This window comes from Staurois parvus, unplaced genomic scaffold (assembly GCF_062004578.1).
Source record: "Staurois parvus isolate SC_StPar_1 unplaced genomic scaffold, SC_StPar_1.0 ptg001432l, whole genome shotgun sequence".
Taxonomy (NCBI): domain Eukaryota; kingdom Metazoa; phylum Chordata; class Amphibia; order Anura; family Ranidae; genus Staurois; species Staurois parvus.
In genome coordinates, this window is record NW_028319228.1 from 588,954 (window position 1) to 609,348 (window position 20,395).

Below are 20,395 nucleotides of genomic sequence, written 5' to 3' on the forward strand. Positions count from 1 at the left end.
ATGGTCATCAAATTGTAAGGTGTTTTATATATGAGAATAAATAGTATGGCAAACCTAGCATTTTAGACAACCTGGGCATATCATTTTTACACCCTTCTACTCTGTACAGAATCATTTTTAGCAATGATCTTGAAATTAAATGAAATGTAATAATAGACAAGAAATGTAGACAGTAAAACTTGTGGTATCCCCTATCATTGTTGGTCAGTGTAGCACACACAAACATTACATACAGTATAGGTTGTGATCAATTCGCCATTACTCACTGCAAAGGGAACCCTAGCAGCCTCAGGGGAACCCTGGCTAATAAAGGCTAATCTATAGTATAGATGTTGCTTACACTTTTATATACCTGACACTTTTAAATTCCTGGTCTTACAGAAGTTAATAAAAGCTTATTTGAAAAGAGAAATGATGTAACTTGACCAGGACTATTGAAGAGCTAGTAGTAAAATAGAACACAAAAGGAAGTATTACGTTTATTGATATTTCTTGATGCTCCTCCCCTCTAGGCATATTTATGAACTCCATATGGTTAACGATATGCATGTGATCACGAGCATGTCAATGTCTATCATCAACCTAGTGAATTTTTTTTACCACTCCTCCATATAAAATGCCTTCATTTGCAAGATATTTGTGGGTTTCCTTGCATGAACTGGTTGTTTCAAAGCCCCACAACATTTCAATGGGATTCAAATCAGGGCTTTGGCTAGGCGTGTTCATAACCCTCTTTTTTGTTTGCATGCAATATAATTTATGTATACTTATGTTTATATTTATGTCATCTTTAGCGCGGCAATATATTTGCACCAATCTGTCATTGGCTCCTCTAGGTGTCAATCACAGACTCGGTGATCAGTGGGGCAGCTGACATAAGAGAGATCTATGAGTGTGTTCATTACAGATCTCTCTCCTGTCAGAGGGGATGTGTTGGTTTCAATCTCTTTGCAAACATGGAGATAAAAACCAGCAAGTCCTCTAGTAAAATACAGTTAAATCACTCCCTAATACACAGTTAACCCTTTTATCTTCCCACATATTAACCCTTTCCTCTCATTAGTGTCAGTGCTTTTTATTGGCACTGATCACTGTATTAGTGTCACTGGTGATGTCACTGGAAGTTAGACAGTTCCCACCCAGTGTCAGTTAGTTCCAGAATGCCTGCCGTACCATTGCAGTCCTGCTGTAAGTCATTGAACACAGACATTGCTAGTATAAAAAAAATAAACAAAAACTCCTGTATATATACTGCCATTTGTAGACTATAGGTTGCATGCAAACCAATTAATACACATTTATTGGGATTTTTTTTATCAAAGACATGTAGCAGAATGCATTTTGGCCTAAATTTATGAATACATTTTATTTAAAAAAATTTTTATTGGATATGTTTTATAGCAAACAGTAAAAAATATTGTTTTTTTTTTAAATTTTCGGTCTTTTTTTATTTATAGCGCAAAAAATCAAAAACTCAGTGATGAGTGCAGCACCACTGCAGATGTGGTTGTAGTGCGGCCCTGTATACTTAAACGGAATATGTTTAGTGGTGGTACGGCCTGCTGAATGGGATATGCTGTTTAGTTTTTGCCATGGCAAGGGCATGTGTACAGCCACGAGTGGCTGCTTGACCTTCTTTAGGAGGGCACTTTTACCACATGAAAACACTGCATCTGATGTAGCAGCCCCTCCTGCTTACCTCAGCTATCTATCTATCTATCTATCTATCTATCTATCTATCTATCTATCTCCTTTATAGAAATGTCATTTCATTCTCTGTTTGAGAGCAAAGGAAGTGATGACATTAATAATTTCATAATTTTGCTGAAGTCATTCATGTTTTGCTTAGAACTGCTTGTAAAAAACTGCAAACGTGCTAAGAATGAGATAGTCAAAAGATTAACAAAGAAATGTATAATCAATCCTTCCCAATAACAGTAATGTTACACATCCTTAGAGTGGAACTTTAGTAACTAAATTAAGTCCTGATAGATCACTTCAGGCTGGTCCCTTTTTCAGGTATAGCTATGTTAAACATTAATCTCCCTAGCTGTCTGACTATGTCAGTATTTCTGTGCTTAAAGCGGTACATTTTTTTGCATGGAAATATGTATTTTATTTATTGTAGGCCTGTAATTTTTAGGAATAACTCACTGAAATCTGTCCGAACAAGAGCCTAGTAAACATCCCGGGTATGTTAAAATTTGAAACACGAAATCAGAAATTATAATTTAATAAATAATCATAAAAAATAATAATATAATAATAATAAATTTAATTCAATAATATAATCAAACCAAAAACACTGAAATTTGAAATATAGCGCCAAGTTCACACATCACTGAGCAAAGTCGCAAAATCATTTTCAGTGTCTGATGATGAATTTCCCCACGAATCATTATCATTCAATTCTGCAAGTGGTTCTAATTTACTATCGCTGTTCTCTAGCTGGTCTAAAACCGATTTTGACCTAAAGGGACGCTTTTTGGACACCATGGACATTTCTCAGTTTCCAGGCAGAAAGAACAGTAAAAATGCAGGCAGGGCACAGGACAAAGCACTAGGGACAAAATGTATGTGAAATGCTTTGATACAGTAATGTATTACTATGTGATTTTTGTGTATTTAGTGAATGTCACTTTTTTACATTTTTAAATTTCCCGCCAGTTCCGTCTCCCGTACATCCAGACGTCTCAGGGAACGGAACCCAGAAGACAGATGCCGACATTGCCGGGGACACTGCGGGAGGGACATCGCGGGAGCGAAGGACAAGGTAAGTGAAGAAGAGATCCTGGAGCAACGCTGAAAGGTATTGTCAAGGATCCGGATATGACCAGAAATGTGTGGACTGACACAGGGAATCGCAGGCTTCAGGTGTGATGAAAAATATAATTTAATGTGAGCTACCACAGTGTATAACAACATACAGTGCAAACAAACCCAAACAATCAAAACCCTTCACCCAATATATGTATGTACAGCAATCCAGCGTAGAGAAAGACAGGACACAGAACAGGTAGAAGGTAGCAGAGACTCAAGGGAACAATACACCAAAGCACTGATTGCAGGCCTGGTTACTGCTTAAATACACCTCCTGCAATCAGCCTCAGGTGATGGCTTGATTGCAGCAGGTGAGATCCTGGCTGCTGAAAAGCACCCACTGGCAAGAACTGGTACTGCAGCCCATCAGCACCACCAGCGGTGAGGCCTTTCCTGACAGGTATTCCCGAGTGTAGCTCGGGGTTACCGCTTGTGGTACTGAAACTTTACCCCGAGTTACACTCGAGAATACCTCCAGGGAGGTTAAAGGATAAATTCACCTTTATACAAAAAAAAAAATAAATGCACATTTTTTTGCAGGTAAAAAAAATGTGCATTTATTTTATTTAGTTTCTGGAGCCTCTAAACCATTGCACCAGATCTGCAGATCGCTGGTGCCATACAGGTCTCCTGCAGATCTATCAGTATATCTGCTTGCCCATAAGAGATGTATGGGAAAGCAGATATTCTGACAGGAAGACTTAATGAATTACCCCACTGCTCCACAGTGCCGTGGTAGTTCACTGAGAACTACAAGCTGGTAGCCGCTAAGGATGTTGGGACTTGTAGTTTCTTATTCACAGAACACAGTGAATGAGCGACGTGGCTGGGTGGGTGGAGCCCTGCACTGCCACGGTTTTTAAAAAAATTGACAGCTAGTAAGGGAGGAAAAATCCCTCCGCTGTTAAAGTGGGGGAGCGGGGGGTCAGCGAATTCATAACATGTTAATATGAATATGGGTGTAACATGTTATGAAATGGCAGGTCCCCCTAAAAATCCACACCAGACCCTTACGCAGAGCATGCAGCTTGGCTGGCCAGGAAAAGGTGGGAGGGAATGAGTGTGTGGCCTGCCTTTTTCTGAACCATAGCAGACCACATGCCCTCAACATTTTGGGATACCTTGCAAAGAGGGACCACCCTGGCAAAACATATTGTCCTCATGTTGATAAGGACAAGGACATCTTCCTCACAACCCTGGGCAGTGGTTGTGAGATTCTGCAGGTGAGGGGCTTATTGGAATCTGGAAGCCCCCTTTAACAATAAGGGGACCGCCAGATACCTCTCCCACGTGAATATCCATGGGGTACATAGTACCCCTACTTATTTACAGAAAAAGTCACCTAAAAATAAAGCCAAGCAAATATTTGAGTCGTTTGTTAAAAAAAATCCTAAAAAAAAACCTTTTTGTAAATCCATCATCAATCATGATGCATTCTGCCTACCAATGACCTGGCACACATGACCAATCCTGACAGTACCACTAGCCGAATCACAGCTCCCTGAGCAGTCATGAGCTATAAAAGGGAAGGGGATGGTGATGGCGAGTGGTCATGTCTGAGGACTGATAACACTGCTGTGCCTGCCCCTTTGATTGTGAAGCAAGATTTTCAGTGACCTCAGAAGTTCCTAGCACCCGCTGCTTCATTGGCAACCATTAACAGCAGGAAGCTGTCATATATAGAAGAGCTATAAGTACAACTTCCATATATGATGTTAGGCTCCAGTCAAAAAAGGGGCCTTGTTCCTTACACCATGAGATAAGTTGATTTCATTCATATTGGCAAAACAGATCAGGCAAATCTCCTGATCTGCATACTAATTCTGAGTCAGTGACCCATGAGTTATTATTGCAGCTGAGTTAACATGACAGCCAAGCACATACTTTGTTTTTCTCAGGGTAAGAGATCAGCAATGGGATGCTACATATTCTTTCACTATAGAATTCTTTTTTGCATCTGGCAATACTTTCGGATTACAATGTACTAATATCTTGGTACACATGACAAATATCTGTTTTGCTCACACTTGGCATGTTTCATAAATCTTTTTTTGGATGTTTCTGAATTGATTAATGTTTTATATAGAGAACTGAAAAACACTTAGCAGTTCTAAGCTGCAATTTACTATTTTGCAAAAAGCTCAAATGATCTATAATTGCTTGTAGTATTCTTATTGAATACAGGAACATTTACTATAGAATTAGCAGGGTGATCTGGCATATTTACCACTTGGCTCTGGAACATGGGAAAGCTTGACTTTAGCCAGGTGCAAAACCATTGTGAATTTTATTAATGGTTATCAAGATTCATTAATCAGTGCAGGCTTAAATAAAGGCATAGCCCATTTTGTAATTAACCCCTTCTCACCACCTCCCAGCCCTTTAAGAGGTTCTAAATACCTGAAGGTGGAGGTGAGCATTCCAGTCATGTGACAGCTGTGATTGGCAGTCATAACGGTCTTATGATCGAAAAGCTTCCAATCGCAAGTATGCATCGGGAGCATTCTGGTACCCGCCAGTTACTGTGTTGAGAGTGCACTCTTAGCACAGTGATGTGTTTACATAGGGACTCATATAAAGGCCACCCACCGAGAGGCTGCATATATGTGTACAGCTGGCAGGAAGTGGTTGACTGCTAATTTTAATAAACATCATCAGCCTCCAAGCATGGGTTCACATCTATGCGTGTTCTGAACCCACAGGGAAATGTGCTGCACTTTAGCAGATGAGTGGGGATGCCATTAACTCCTAATGGCATCCCCACGCATCGGTAGCTGAGGTATGATTTCACGCATGCTTATCTGCATGGTGCCTTCTAAGAAGGGTTGGGAAATTCTTTGGCCGTATTTCCCACAGGTAAAACATCCCATTAAAATTGACTGCTTTAACTGTGACGTGCGCAAAGAGATGAGAATGGAGTAAGGCTAGGTTCACATCTATACAGGTTACAATTGATGCATTTTTTCAGTCCATTTTGCGGTGCATTTTGTGTTTTTGAACATGTGTTTTTGATGCATTTTTTTGGCTAAGAGGAAACTATGACAAGTCTGTTCATGTCGTGTGACTTCGACGCACCTTTACACTCTCTGGCACTCAAGAAGCATCAAAGTAGCATCAAAGTCACATCAAAGTAGTGCAGGAACCTTTATGTGTCCAAAGTCACATGTTAGAATATGGGCTAGGGTTCAGGTTAAGGACTATGGTTAGATTTATATGTTAGGATTAAGGTTAAGGGCTAGGGTTAGGGTTAGAGATAGTGGTAATAATTAGGGTTAGAGTTAGTGGTAATCATTAGGGTTAGAGATAGTGGTAATCATTAGGGTTAGAGATAGTGGTAATTATTAGGGTTAGAGATAGTGGTCATCATTAGGGTTAGAGATAGTGGTAATAATTAGGGTTAGAGATAGTAGTAATCATTAGGGTTAGAGTTAGTGGTAATCATTAGGGTTAGAGATAGTGGTAATTATTAGGGTTAGGGTAAGTGGTAATCATTAGGGTTAGAGATAGTGGTAATTATTAGGGTTAGAGATAGTGGTCATCATTAGGGTTAGAGATAGTGGTAATTATTAGGGTTAGAGATAGTGGTCATCATTAGGGTTAGAGATAGTGGTAATCATTAGGGTTAGAGATAGTGGTAATTATTAGGGTTAGGGTAAGTGGTAATCATTAGTGTTAGAGATAGTGGTAATCATTAGGGTTAGCGGTAATCATTAGGGTTAGCAGTAGTTTTTAGTGTCAGCATTCCAACCCTAACAATTAAAGCTAACCCGAACAATTACTGCTAACCACAATATTAACCCTAACATTTAACTCTAACCCTAGCTCTTAACCCTAACCCTAGCCCTTAACCCTAATCCTAACATGTCACTTTGGACACATAAAGGTTCCTGCACTACTTTGATGTGACTTTAATGCTACTTTGATGTTACTTGAGTACCAGTGAGTGTCAAGTCACATCAAAGGCGCATCAAAGTTGCACTACATAAACAGAACTCTCATACTTTCCCATTAGCCTAAAAAAAACCTCAAACTCCATCAAAAACACATCAAAGCAAAGCAATACTTGCATTTTTGGTGCTGGTCCATTGAAGTTTATTACACGGAAAACTCAGTCTGCTGCAGGAAAAAAGTCTCTGACCCTTTCCAAAAAACACACTGGCTCAAAATGCACATATGTGAACTAGCTCCATAGATAACCATGTAGGAGAACTGTAGTGCGTTTCTGCAAAATGAAAAATGTAATAAAAATGCATAGGTGTAAACCAAGGGTAAGGGCATTTATTCTTTGCAATTTTTTAGATCAAATTCGTCTGCATGTAGTATAGAATGTTAGATATAGCAAGCTGTCCAGCATTACAACTTGCTAAGAGTACTTAGGTTTTTACAAAAAGTGTAATCAATGTAAAGGAGCTGAATAATGAATGACAGCAACAAAATATAAATCTATTGCATATTAACACCTTTTGTTGACATTTTGTGTGTACTTAACTGAAATTGAATGAGTATGCCTTACCTATTACTTAATAACAGGGTTTACTAATGTTCCATGAATTTTGTTTATTTTCTAATCTGTGCCACAATAATTACAGCTGACATCTAATTGGTTGATATAGAGATTATGAATTTGAATATTAAACATTTGACAAGTCATGTTATTTCATGGCTCAAGCTTGGTATGCTAGGGCTTAGAACCATCAGTTTATTTTATTTATATTTACCATTATCATTTAAACCATGGAATGCATCAAAGTTAATTTCAGCGTCTTTTCCAATGGTTAGTAATATTGTGTTATAATATTTTAATGTATTTATTCATTTTTTAAATAGTACAGTGGTGAACACATAAATACTCATAAATATGGTCAACACATAAATATAGTGATGGTGATGGTGTGTAGAGCTGTAAAATTATCAACGCCAAAACTCAATTTTGGAACAATGACATATACACTGCTCAAAAAAATTAGAGGAACACTTTTTAATCAGAGTATAGCATCTAGTCAATGAAACTCCTGGGATATTGATCTGGTCAGTTAAGCAGCAGGGGGAGGGGGGTTAATAAGTTTCAACTTCTTTGGTGTTAATGAAATTAACAACAGGTGCACTAGATGGGCAACAATGAGATGACCCCCAAAACAGGAATGATTTTACAGGTGGAGGCCACTGACATTTTTTTCCCTACTCATCTTTTGTCTGTTTTTTCATTAGTTTTGTATTTGGCTAGGGTCAGTGTCACTACTGGTAGCATGAGGCAATACCTGGACCCTACAGAAGTTGCACAGGTAGTCCAACTCCTCCAGGATAGCACATCAATACGTACTATTGCCAGAAGGTTTGCTGTGTCTCCCAGTCTCAAGAGCATGGAGGAGATTCCAGGAAACAGTCAGTTACCCTAGGAGAGCTGGATAGGGCTGTAGAAGGTCCTTAACCCATCAGGATGACTGGTATCTGCTCCTTTGTGCAAGGAGGAAAAGGATGAGCACTACCAGAGCCCTACAAAATGACCTCCAGCAGGCCACTGCTGTGAATGTCTCTGACCAAACAATCAGAAACAGACTTCATGAGTGTGGCCTGAGGGCCCAATGTCCTCTAGTGGGCCCTGTGCTCACTGTCTTGGCACCATAGAGCTCAATTGGCATTTGCCATTGAACTTTAGAATTGGCAGGTCCGCCACTGGCGCCCTGTGCTTTTCACAGAAGAGAGCATGTTAACCCTGAGCACATGTGACAGACGTGAAAGGATCTGGAGAAGCTATGGAGAACGTTATGCTGCCTGTAACATCGTTCAGCATGACCGTGTTGTTGATGGGTCAGTGATGGTCTGGGGAGGCATATCCATGGAGAGACGTACAGACCTCTACAGGCTAGACAGTGGCACTCTAACTGCCATTAGGTATCGGTATGAAGTCCTTGGACCCAATGTTAAACCCTACGCTGGTGCAGTGGGTCCTGGGTTCCTCCTGGTGATAATGCCCAGTCTCATGTGGTGAGAGTATGCATGTAGTTCCTGGAGGATGAAGGAATTGATACCATTGAATGGTCCCCATACTTGCCTTTGTTCATGTTTTGGTCCATCCGATGCCGCTAGGTTGCACCTCAGACTGTCCAGGAGCTCAGTGATGCCCTGGCCCAGGTCTAGGAGGAAATACCCCATGACACCATCCATCGTCTCATTAGGAGCATGTCCTGACATAGTCAGTGGCATGTGGGTGCCATAAAAACTACTGAGTACCATTTTAAGTTGCTACAATGACATTTCAGCAAAATGTACTAGCCTGGTACATAATTTTTTCACTTTGATTTTCGGGGTGTCTTTGAATTCAATCCTCTGTAGGTTGATCATTTTCATCAAACGATGGGGCATCCTTACGTTCCTAACACATTACTCAGTCTATATCAGTATAGGATGATATTTTTCCCCATTTTTCCCCATTGAGATCTGATGTGTTTTCAAAGGGTTCCATTGTATAAAACTCTAAAATAAGGTTCAGAATGTGCAAATACCCAATTCTGCATGGGGGACTTTGCCCCCAATTATGTCAGGGGCATATCTACCGTGAGACAAACAAGGCGTTTGCCTAGGGCGACAATTTTTAGAAGGGACCTTTTGAGAAGCGGCAGACAGAGCCATGCAGTACTGCCAGCAGAGGGGTACCTTTGGTAATCTTGCAGTGGCCCGGACAGCAGGAGGATCGATGTGGGGGAGGGCAGTTGCAGAGCGATGCTCCTGTACCTCTCCCTCCAGCAGCTGATGAGCCAGGACCAGGGGACAGCCTGGAGCAGGGAGAGAAGAGCTCGGAGGAGGTGAGCTGTGTTCTGTGGCATCTCCCTGCCTCCATCCCTACACTGACAGATCGTATGGGGCTGCACACACCTCCTGCTCCTTCCTGCTGCCCGGAGATCAGCAGCCCTTGGTGCAGGTGTGTGTGTGCAGCCCCATACAATCTGAGAAACAAAGAGAGAGGGGGGGGGGGAGAGGGGGAGAGAGAAGAGAGAGAGAAGAAAGAGGGGGGATAGAGAGAGAAGAGAGAGGGGAGAGGAAGAGAGAGGGGAGAGAGAGAGAGAGAGAGAAAGAGAGGGGAGAGGAGAGAGAGAGAGGGGGAAGAGGGGGGGAGAGAGGGGGAGAAGAGAGAGGAAAGAGAGAGAGAGAGGGGGGGGAGAAGAGCGAGAGGGGAGAGAGAGGGGTGAAGAGAGAGGGGGAAGAGTGAGAAGAGAGGGGGGGGAGAGAGGAGAGAGAGGAGGGAGAGAGAGAGAGAAGAGATAGGAGAGAGAGAGAGAGGGAGAGAGAGGGGGAAAGAGAGAGAGAGAGGGAGAGAGGGGGGGAAAGAGAGAGAGGGGAGAGAGAGAGAGGGAGAAGAGAGAGAGGGGGGATAGAGAGAGGGGGGGAGAGAGAGAGGGAAGAGAGAGAGAGAAGTGAGGGAAGAGAGAGAGGGGGAAGAGAGAGAAGAGAGAGGGGAGAGCGAGAAGAGAGAGGAAAGAGAGAGGGGGTAGAGAGAGAGGGGATAGAGAGAGGGGAGAGAGAGAAGAGAGAGAGAAGAGAGAGGGGGGAGAGAGAGAAAAGAGGGAAAGGGGAAGAGAGAGGGGAGAGAGAGCGGGGAAGAGAGAGAGGGAGAGAGGGGGGGAAAGAGAGAGGGGGGGAAGAGAGAGAGGAAGGGGGGAGAGAGAGGGGGGATGGGGGAGAGAGAGGGGGGAAGAGAGAGAGGGGGGTGAGAGAGAGAGATGGGGGAAATAGAGAGAGGGGGAAGAGAGAGAGAGGGAAGAGGGAGATGAGAGAGGGAACAGAGAGAGAAAGGAGGGGGGAGAGAGAGGGGTAAGAGAGAGAGAGACGAGAGGGGAGAGAGAGAGAAAGAGAGAGAGAGAGAAAAGAGAGAGGGAGGGAAGAGGGGGAAGCGTGAGAGGGGAGAGAGAGAGGGGGTTAAGAGAGAGAGAGAGAGGGGGGAGGTGGAGAAAAGAGAGAGAGAGAAAGAGAGAAGGAAGAGAAAGAGAAGAAAGATAAAGAGAGAGGGAAGAGACAGAGGTGGAAGAGAGAAGGGGATGAGAGAGAGGGAGAGAGAAGAGAGAGAAGGAAGAGAGAGAAAGAGGTGGGGAAGAGAGAGACAGAGGGGGGGGGAGAGAGGGGAACAGAGAGGGAAGAGAGAGAGAGAGTGAAGAGAGAGGGGAGGGAAGAAAGAGAGAGAGGGAATGAAGAGAGAGGGCATGAAGAGAGAGAGGGAATGAAGAGAGAGAGAGGGAAGAGAGAGAGAGAGAGAGAGAGAGGGCGGGATAGAGTGAAGAGAGAGAGGGGTGAGAGAGGGGGGGGGAGAAAGAGGGGGAAGAGAGAGGGAAGAGAGAGATAGAGAGAGGGAAGAGGGAGAGAAAGGGAAGAGAGGAAGGGGGGAGAGAGAGAAGAGAGAGAAGGAAGAGAGGGGTGGGAGAGGAAGGGGGGAGAGAGGGGGGGCGAGAGAGGGAAGAGAGAGATAATTATATATATATATATATACACACACACACACACACTTATTGACTCTCGCTTTCTCATTGGGGGGGGGAGCAAAACATTTGTGTTGCCTAGGGCAGCACAAAGTCTAAATACACCACTGAATTATGTACTAGGATTTTGCATGGCACACAATTGGATGATTTTATTCACTACACTTACATCGCTAAGTGAAGATTCATTCGCTGTTAAATGACAAAAAAGTATTAATATGTACAGCAAAATTCTTAGCTGCAGGAGAGCCCCAGGTAAACCCTTAAATCTCATAGCTCTAAAATATTACATCATAAGATAACATCTCAGAGCTTTAATTTAAAATAATTTTGAGATGGTTTTAGTATATATTGACCCACAATTACAAATACAACCTTTACAGGATTATTGTATCTCTAATATTCATATACAATGCCTTCTATACTAGGACTGGGAACAATGATGCACTATGAGACTGCAGTCTTGCAGTTAGCCTGCAGACTGACAAGCGCCCCCATCCCCCCCCCCATGAGCTTTAAAATTTTATAATAATATTGGGTCATATTAGAATTTGTGCAAATCTGATCAGTAGAAGTATTTTGCAAAAAAAACTCCACCCCTGCTTACCCCTTTGCTTAGGGTTGTTTTCTTTTAAAGTTGCTATGGGAAGAGTGTGACAGGTGGGTTTAACTACTTCAGTATCAGACACTTTCACCCTATTCCTGCCCAGGCCAATTTTCAGATTTCAGCACTGTCACATTTTGAATGACAATTACTCAGTCACGTAACACTGTACAAATGAAATTTGTATCATTTTTTGAGACAGAGCTTTTGGAGGTATTTAATCATCACTGGGTTTTTTTACTTTTTGCTAAATAAATGAAAAAAGACTGAACATTTGAAAACATTTTGAAACAAAAATGTTTTTCTTAGTTTCTGTTCTGTTATTTTGCAAATAAGTAATTTATTTTCTTTACTGATGTACCCTGATGTACGCTGATAAGGCTGCACTGGGGAGCACTAATGAGGCTTCACGGATGGGCACTGATTAGCTGCACTGATGGGGTTGCACTGACAGTCAGGGCACTGATGAGGGGCACTGATAAACAGGGCACTGTGTATCAGTGTAAAATACTGTACTCACTAGTATAATTTGGTATATTACATTACCATTCTGAGACAATGCAGCTGATTTACTAAAGGAATTGAGAATCCACACTCAATACATTGTAGCTGTGTTCACTTTGATTACCCAATCATGTGCAGATGGAATAAACAAACACTAAATTGCTTTTCACATGTTTTGATAAATTAAGTGGATCTTTACCCGATTTCTTGGTTGAAGATTCTGAACTCCTTTAGTAAACCAGCTTCATTATTTTAGAGCCAGTGCAGTACATTACAGAAATACTCAGATCAGGGGAAAGGCAAACATAGAAAATAGAGAGTGTAATACATGCAGGTGTGATCTGTCATAATAGACTTTACATTCCAGCAGCAGCCAGGTTTAAGTCTAGCTTCATACCTTAGCGGGTTTGCAGATCACATTTGCGCAGGCATGTTAGACTATTAATTTTAAAGGGTTGTTGTGTCTATGTATCCTGCAGAAAAAAAGGTGCATGCATGCATGCAGTATGCAAACATACTGAGGCCTGGACAATGAATCTGAGCCCCACTGAAGTCAATGGGAATGTTACAAAACAGTATTGGCCAGTTTCTAGGCTAATAGGCAAGGGATTGGCAAACCAATCCTTGGGGGAACATGTAGCAAAGCAAAATACATTTTTAAAAATTATGTTTGGCAGGGAGCAGCTATATAAAATAATAAAATAATATTGATTAAAGAGAAGCATTCAGAATGCAAAATTATTTTAACACACCTGGGGGGGTGGGGGGTGAACTTAACATGCCTGTGACATGGCACATCTGTTTGATGAAGGAAGAGTATGGATTTTGTGGGACCCCACAACAAAAAAAAACAGGGTAGGATGCCTCTAAAAATTCTGTATATACCAGGCCCTTATCCTTAACCAGTTCCGTGCCACCCTATAGCAGAAATACTGCTACAGGGTGGCACAGGTGTACAAAATCACACACATATATATATATATATGTGATTTTGCCGTTCCGGGTAGGGGGCGCATGCACTCCCTACTTGCCCCGCCATTCCTGGCCTCAGCTGTCATTCACCGGGTCCCGGCTGGTAATTACTCATCGGCACCCAGTGATCGCAAAGTATCAGAAATACTACTACAGGGCAGCAGAGGTGCACTAAAATAACATATATATGTGTGTGTGTGATTTTGCCATTCCGGGTAGGGGGCTCATGTGCGCTCTACCTCTCTACCATTCATGGCCTCAGCTGTCAATCACCTGGTCCCGGCAGGTGATTACTCACCGGCACCCGGTGATCGCCGAGTATCTCCGACGGGTGAGAGACCTGTATGTAAGCAATACAGATCTCTCCCCTGTTGGCTCCTGCACACTGCTTTGCATGGCTCTGCATAGCAAAGCCTTACAAAGCAGTGTGCTAACAGTGAAGCACACACACAGCCCCAATAGTGAAACAGCACACAGTTATCCCTTTGATCGCCTCAGATGTTAACCGCTTCATGTCCAGTGCCGTTAGTACAGTGTCAGTGCTTTTTATTAGCACTGATCACTGTGTTGTCAGTAACACCAAGTCAGTTCCACCCAGTGTCAGAATTCCCGCTGCAGTTCCCAAAGTTCAATATGTTGCTGATTGCCACCATTACTAGTAAAAAATGTGAATAAATACTACCAAAGGAAAGCTCTATTTGGGGGAAAAAAAGGATGTAAATTTAATTTAGGTGCAGCGTTACATGACCACGTGATTGCCAGTTAAAGTAATGCAGCATTGTATTGACAAAAAATGGCCTGATCAAGAAGGGGGGTAAATCCTCTGGAGGGCAAGTGGTTAATGATGGTTTGGTAGGCATATCAAGAGGCATCCCACAAAAAAAAAAAAAGAAAAGCATACTAGACCCTTATCTGATACCCTGTATCTGATAAACTGTATATGTGCATAGTTCTGTCTTGAGAAGAGGTCACTGGAGTGCTGCAATTCCAAATATTTGTATTTTTCTACAGATCACTAATTAACCTAATCGTTGAAAACTAGAATCACTATATTTATGTAAGGCCTATTCCTTTAGTGATCATTCACTAGAGCATTTTAAACAGTATTTGTTTGCAATTTAATATTTACAAATCATGTTGTAATGTTTGACTAACTGCTCACTGCATGTCATTTATTCTGCCCAGTGAAATACATTTTCAGTATCTGATTTGTGATTATTGCTCTCTGACATTTACCATGAGTTTCAGTATTGCTGAGAGATCCTGCTTTGCATTTTCTTGTAATAAAATCACTTAAAGTCACAAGTTACATAGCACAGAATTAAGATTGCATGGGCATTCTTTTGAAGAAAAATAAAAACAATAGTATATAAAGTAATACAATAAAAGTCTATTTGTTAAGAACAGGGGCGGACTGACCATTTGGAAACTCGGGCGCTGTCCGAGGGTCCGGGGTCAGTAGGGGGCCCCATAAGATGCCCCTGGTACCTTTTTCATAGGCTTTTTTGACTTTGGGCATGGACACAGGGGCCACATGATCCCCTATTGCCCAGAGGCCCCATGAGTTGTCAGTCTGCCCCTGGTTAAGAAAGAGAATTATCGTACACACACAAATGGGAAATGTAATTCAGGCCAGGGCCAGGTGTTTAAAGCTGACACCTACAGCAGCTTGGAAATATTAATAAATAGCTACTTGCAGCCTGAAAATGACAAATCAGGGATGTTTTAAATTTAAAATATTAACTTTTATAGAGAAAGTCAAGCTCTAGCCCTCCTGCTACTTCTGATTACCTACTGACCATCAATATGTGGGATGGGCTGAGATGGGCTGGGCTGACGTTCAGTTTTCTCGAATTAAGTAAAAAATTGTGAACCTCGTGGTACCAAAGCAACCTGTCATTGATTGCACTGAATTCCTTTGAAAATTTTAAACACTCACCGGCCAGTTTATTAGGTACACCTGTTCAATTGCTTGGTAACCAGCCAATCACATGGCAGCAACTCAATGCATTTAGGCATCTAGACATGCTGAACACGGCTTTCTGAAGTACAAAGTGAGCATCAGAGTGAGGAGGAAAGGGGATTTAACTGACTTTAAACATGACGTGGTTGTTGGTGCCAGACAGGCTGGTCTGAGAATTTCAAAAACTGCTGATCTACTGGGATTTTCACGCACAACCATCTCTAGATGGAATGATCGAAAAAAGAGAAAATATTCAGTGAGTGGCAGCTGTGTGGATGAAAATGCCTTTAAAGGAGGTCAGAGGAGAATGGGCAGACTGGTTTGAGATGATAGAAGGGCAACAGTAACTTATGTCAATATGGACCAAAATCTCTAAGGAATGTTTCCAGCACCTTGTTGAATCTATGCCAGCAATGGGCAAACTACGGCCTGCGGGCCGTATACGGCCCGGCGGACCTTTTAATCCGGCCCGCGGAGCTAGGCTCCCGCTAGGCTCCTCTCACAGTCCGCCCTGAAGACCGGTGCAGCATGAAAATCTGTCTCCTGTGAGGATCTGTCCCCCTCGACGTATCTGCGCATGTGCCGGAGATTGCCGATCGGCTGCTAATGCCTGAAACTGGCACATGCGCAGATACGTCGAGGGGGACAGATCCTCATAGGAGACAGATTTTCATGCTACACCGGAACGAAGCGGGAACACGGCGAGAGGAACGCGCGGAGCAAAGGTAAGTGAATTGACACAGGGGGGACTTGGGGACTTAATATGGGGGATGAATTAATATGGGGAATGAATTACTATAGGGGGGATGAATTACTATAGGGGGGATGAATTACTATATGGGGGATGAATTACTATATGGGGGATGAATTACTATGGGGGATGAATTACTATATGGGGGATGAATTACTATGGGGGATGAATTACTATATGGGGGATGAATTACTATATGGGGGATGAATTACTATGGGGGATGAATTACTATATGGGGGATGAATTACTATGGGGGATGAATTACTATATGGGGGATGAATTACTATATGGGGGATGAATTACTATGGGGGATGAATTACTATATGAGGGATGAATTACTATAGGGGGGATGAATTACTATATGGGGGATGAATTACTATATGGGGGATGAATTAATAGGGGGGATGAATTACTATGGGGGATGAATTACTATATGGGGGATGAATTACTATAGGGGGGATGAATTACTATAGTGGGGATGAATTACTATATGGGGGGTGAATTACTATATGGGGGATGCATTACTATATGGGGGATGAATTACAATGGGGGATGAATTACTATATGGGGGATGAATTACTATGGGGGATGAATTACTATATGGGGGATGAATTACTATAGGGGGGATGAATTACTATATGGGGGGTGAATTACTATATGGTGGATGCATTACTATATGGTGGATGCATTACTATATGGGGGATGAATTACTATGGGGGATGAATTACTATATGGGGGATGAATTACTATGGGGGATGAATTACTATGGGGGATGAATTACTATATGGGGGATGAATTACTATGGGGGATGGACGAATTACTATGGGGGATGAATTACTATATGGGGGATTAATTACTATATGGGGGATGAATTACTATAGGGGGGATGAATTACTATATGGGGGATTAATTACTATGCTTACTATGGGGGAATATTACTATACTTACTATGGATGACACATACACATCATTCATCTACTCTTGGTCCGGCCCCCGGGTCCAATATATGAACCCATTGCGGCCCTCAAGTCAAAAAGTTTGCCCACCCCTGATCTATGCCATGTAGAATGAAGGCAGTTCTGAAAGCAAAAGGGGGTCCAACCCAGTACTAGCAAGGTGTACCTAATAAAGTGACCGGTGAGTGTATATTTTTGGACATGGTGGTATGGATTTCCTAAAAAACTTGTAGACATATTTTTACTTTAAAGAATATGTAAACAAAATACTTCATAACTTCATATCCCTGATATGTGCCTACTGTACCATGTACTTGTTTGATAAAGTATCCTGTTCTCTTTGTATTGCTTCCTTTATGTGAAATCTCTGCTGTTCCTGCCAGTCCCTCTGCTTCCCTATTAAAAACTGACCACACTAAGCAAGAGAAAACACTGTGGTCAGTTGTCTAGCTGTGCTGGGAACTCAATGGGATTGATTTACTAAATCTGGAGCAGGTTTTTTTTGTGTCAAAGCTTAATTGAACAAGCTAAAGTTAAAAGCTGATTGGCTACCTTGGACCACCAGGAATCTGGAATACCAGATTTTGCACTCTCCAGTTTTAGTAAATCAACCACAGTGTGCTCTCCTCCAATGATCAGATTTGTGCTGAAATGCCCCCCCCCCCCATTCACTGGGAGGTTCAGTGTGCTGCTTTTTCTCCTCCCCAGCTCTTATGAAGCTGAGAAGCTGAGAACAGAGATTATGCAATCACTTATGAAAAGGGGAAAAGAAGGCACTGGGGTGGACAAAAGTATTGAAACACCAGGTAAAAGAACAAAATTGTTTCCTAATATGGTGTTGGACCACCTTTGCCATCCAAGATGGCCTGAATTCTCCAGGGAATTGGCAAATATAAGTCTTGAGAATAATGGAATCTGATACCATGCAAAAATCGTTCCAGAGATGCCAGGGCCAAAAATGAGCCTGAACCTTCTTCTCCAAAATTGACCATAGTGGCTCATGATATTGAGGTCCAGGGACTGCAGTGCCCATGGAAGGTGCAAGACTTCATCTGCATGATCGCAAACCACAATTTGACAACTCCAGATGTGTGAATTGGTGCATTATCATCTTGATAAATGGGGCTACCGGAAACAATGTCTGCACATTTGGGTGCACGTGGTCAGTCAATATTTGTACATAGACGCTGGTATTGACTCTATTTTTCAAGGTAATGATGGGGCCTTCAAAATATCAAGATATGGCTGCCCAAACCATGATTGCACCACCACCATGCTTTACTGTTGGCACAAGACAGTCCTGATCATAAGCTTGGGTGTTTGCCACGCATAAACACGTCCAGTGGTTAGGAACAATGTGAGGCTCAATTCATCGGACCATATTACAGTCTTCCATTAATTGACAGTTCACCATTTTTGGGTGTTGTACCACTCTCTCCTCTTCTCAGCATTATTATCAGTCACTGGTGGTTTGGCAATTGCATCTCGCCCATAAATGTTTTGCTTATGGAGTTCCCTCCGCACAGTTTTTGTGGACACGGGCTTTGGAATACTGAGCATGATCTCTGCAGTCACATTTACAGCAGTTGGTTTTTTATTCCAGGTCACAATCCTGCTCAATGTCCTTTTGTCTCTCTTGGTCAGGTGACCATGTTGACCATGTTGACCGTGCTTATGCTTATCAGATGACGTTTTCCCAGAAACTGTATATACCATCATAACCTTTGATACTGTACACAGCAAATAAATTGGCAACTTCAGTCACAGAGGCACCAACTAAGCAGGCAACAACAATTTGTCCACCTTGAAACTCAGTAATCTCTGACTCTATTACTAGCAATGCATGCAGTGAATGACGAAAGTCAGGCTTCCCACCTGTTAGCTAGGTGTCTCATCACACAGTGGAAGCAAAAGAATGTTACACCACTTCCGCTTTCAAAGCAAAACATGTCATCACTTTCACACCTGCAAATCATGTACTATTTCCATATTTTTGTCCAACCCCTGTATTTAGAATTTTGTTTATGTATGCACAAATGTTTTGCCTTTGATTTCTATTTTAAACTGATTTGGTTGTTTACATATACTTTAAGATATGAATATTTCAATCAGGATCCCAAAAATGTACACCAAAATGTACCATATATAGTAATGTAATTTAAGATAAAATAGACACTTTGCAGTTTTCTTGTTGGTAACATAATGTTCTATATAGACATGCACATGGAACTAAACCTAAATATTACAATACTTGTTTCTTATGGAATGTTTCATGTCTGCCTATGTGAAACTGACATAAATGCAAACAGGTATATACACACACACACATATATAAATAAATAAATAAAAAAAACATTATATATATATATATATATATATATATATATATATATGGACAGACAGTACTATATACAGTATATTATCCATTATCTGCAGTATTTTCTTTTCATTCTTAGTTCATTCATTTTTTTTTTACCTATCAAATAATGCTTTCGGACAAGTCTGGCATACTTAATTTGTGCCTTCCCTGTTCCTGCAGCACATGGTACAGTGACATAATTACACACAGAGCACACTTCTCTACTGGAAGATGTAAGGCAATTCCTCTCCTTGGTAAGCTGACCCATTTGGCAAAAATTATAAATGTGCAAGTCATGACAAAGAGCTGGCAGCTTGAAAACAAGAGAGCCTTTGGCATTTTATACAGATCTATTGTATCCATTATATTTATTATTGTGTTGCTGGCTGACAAAAAACAACACAGACGCACCTGTTTCTCTCTTGCTTAGTACACCTGTACATCTACAAGAAAGGTAAATCAATTTTCAATTCATATTTAAGACTTAATGCAGCTAATTTAGACTTGCCAGTGTGATATACAATCAAAATACATTCTTTTACAGCTTGGTAGAATAACATTTTCATTTTCTATATTCAGAATATATGTATAGCTTGACTTACCTGGAAGGCAACATTGCTAAAGCCATTTGCTCCATCATACATTTTCTCATTGAGTTCCATGTCACTGACAGCAGCTTTCAGTACAGAAAAGTAAATGTCCAGAGCAATCAAGTGATTGTTTCATGAAGTGAGGACAGAGGTTTACCTGCCTGCAGCCACTCCCAGCTTGCATTCTCTTTTTCTCTGCTCCACCTATTAAGAAACATAATTGCTCATTCTCAGATTGCCAAATAATGTAAATTGACTATTTGCATATAAAGATAGGAACCAGTGTGTCACGATTTTCTTTTCTCAGCTGTAAAACGTATTTCATTCTTAAACAACATAGTCACGTACAAGTAAAAAGGTTTATTTATAAGTAACTTGGAAGATTGTGCAAATGATCATTTTCATCAC

The 20,395-nt window shown here is 41.5% G+C and overlaps 1 protein-coding gene across 1 annotated transcript in view; it reads right to left on the reverse strand.

Annotated features, from left to right (window-relative positions):
• SLC28A3 (solute carrier family 28 member 3) overlaps positions 1-20,159 on the reverse strand; it is a 92,412-nt gene extending 72,253 nt beyond the window's left edge. Inside the window, exon 1 of the mRNA XM_089662091.1 lies at positions 20,000-20,159. Coding sequence (XP_089518217.1) covers positions 20,000-20,059 — 60 coding nt within the window. The 5' untranslated portion in view covers positions 20,060-20,159. The remainder of the gene's footprint in view (positions 1-19,999) is intronic.
• Positions 20,160-20,395: the final 236 nt, after the last annotated feature.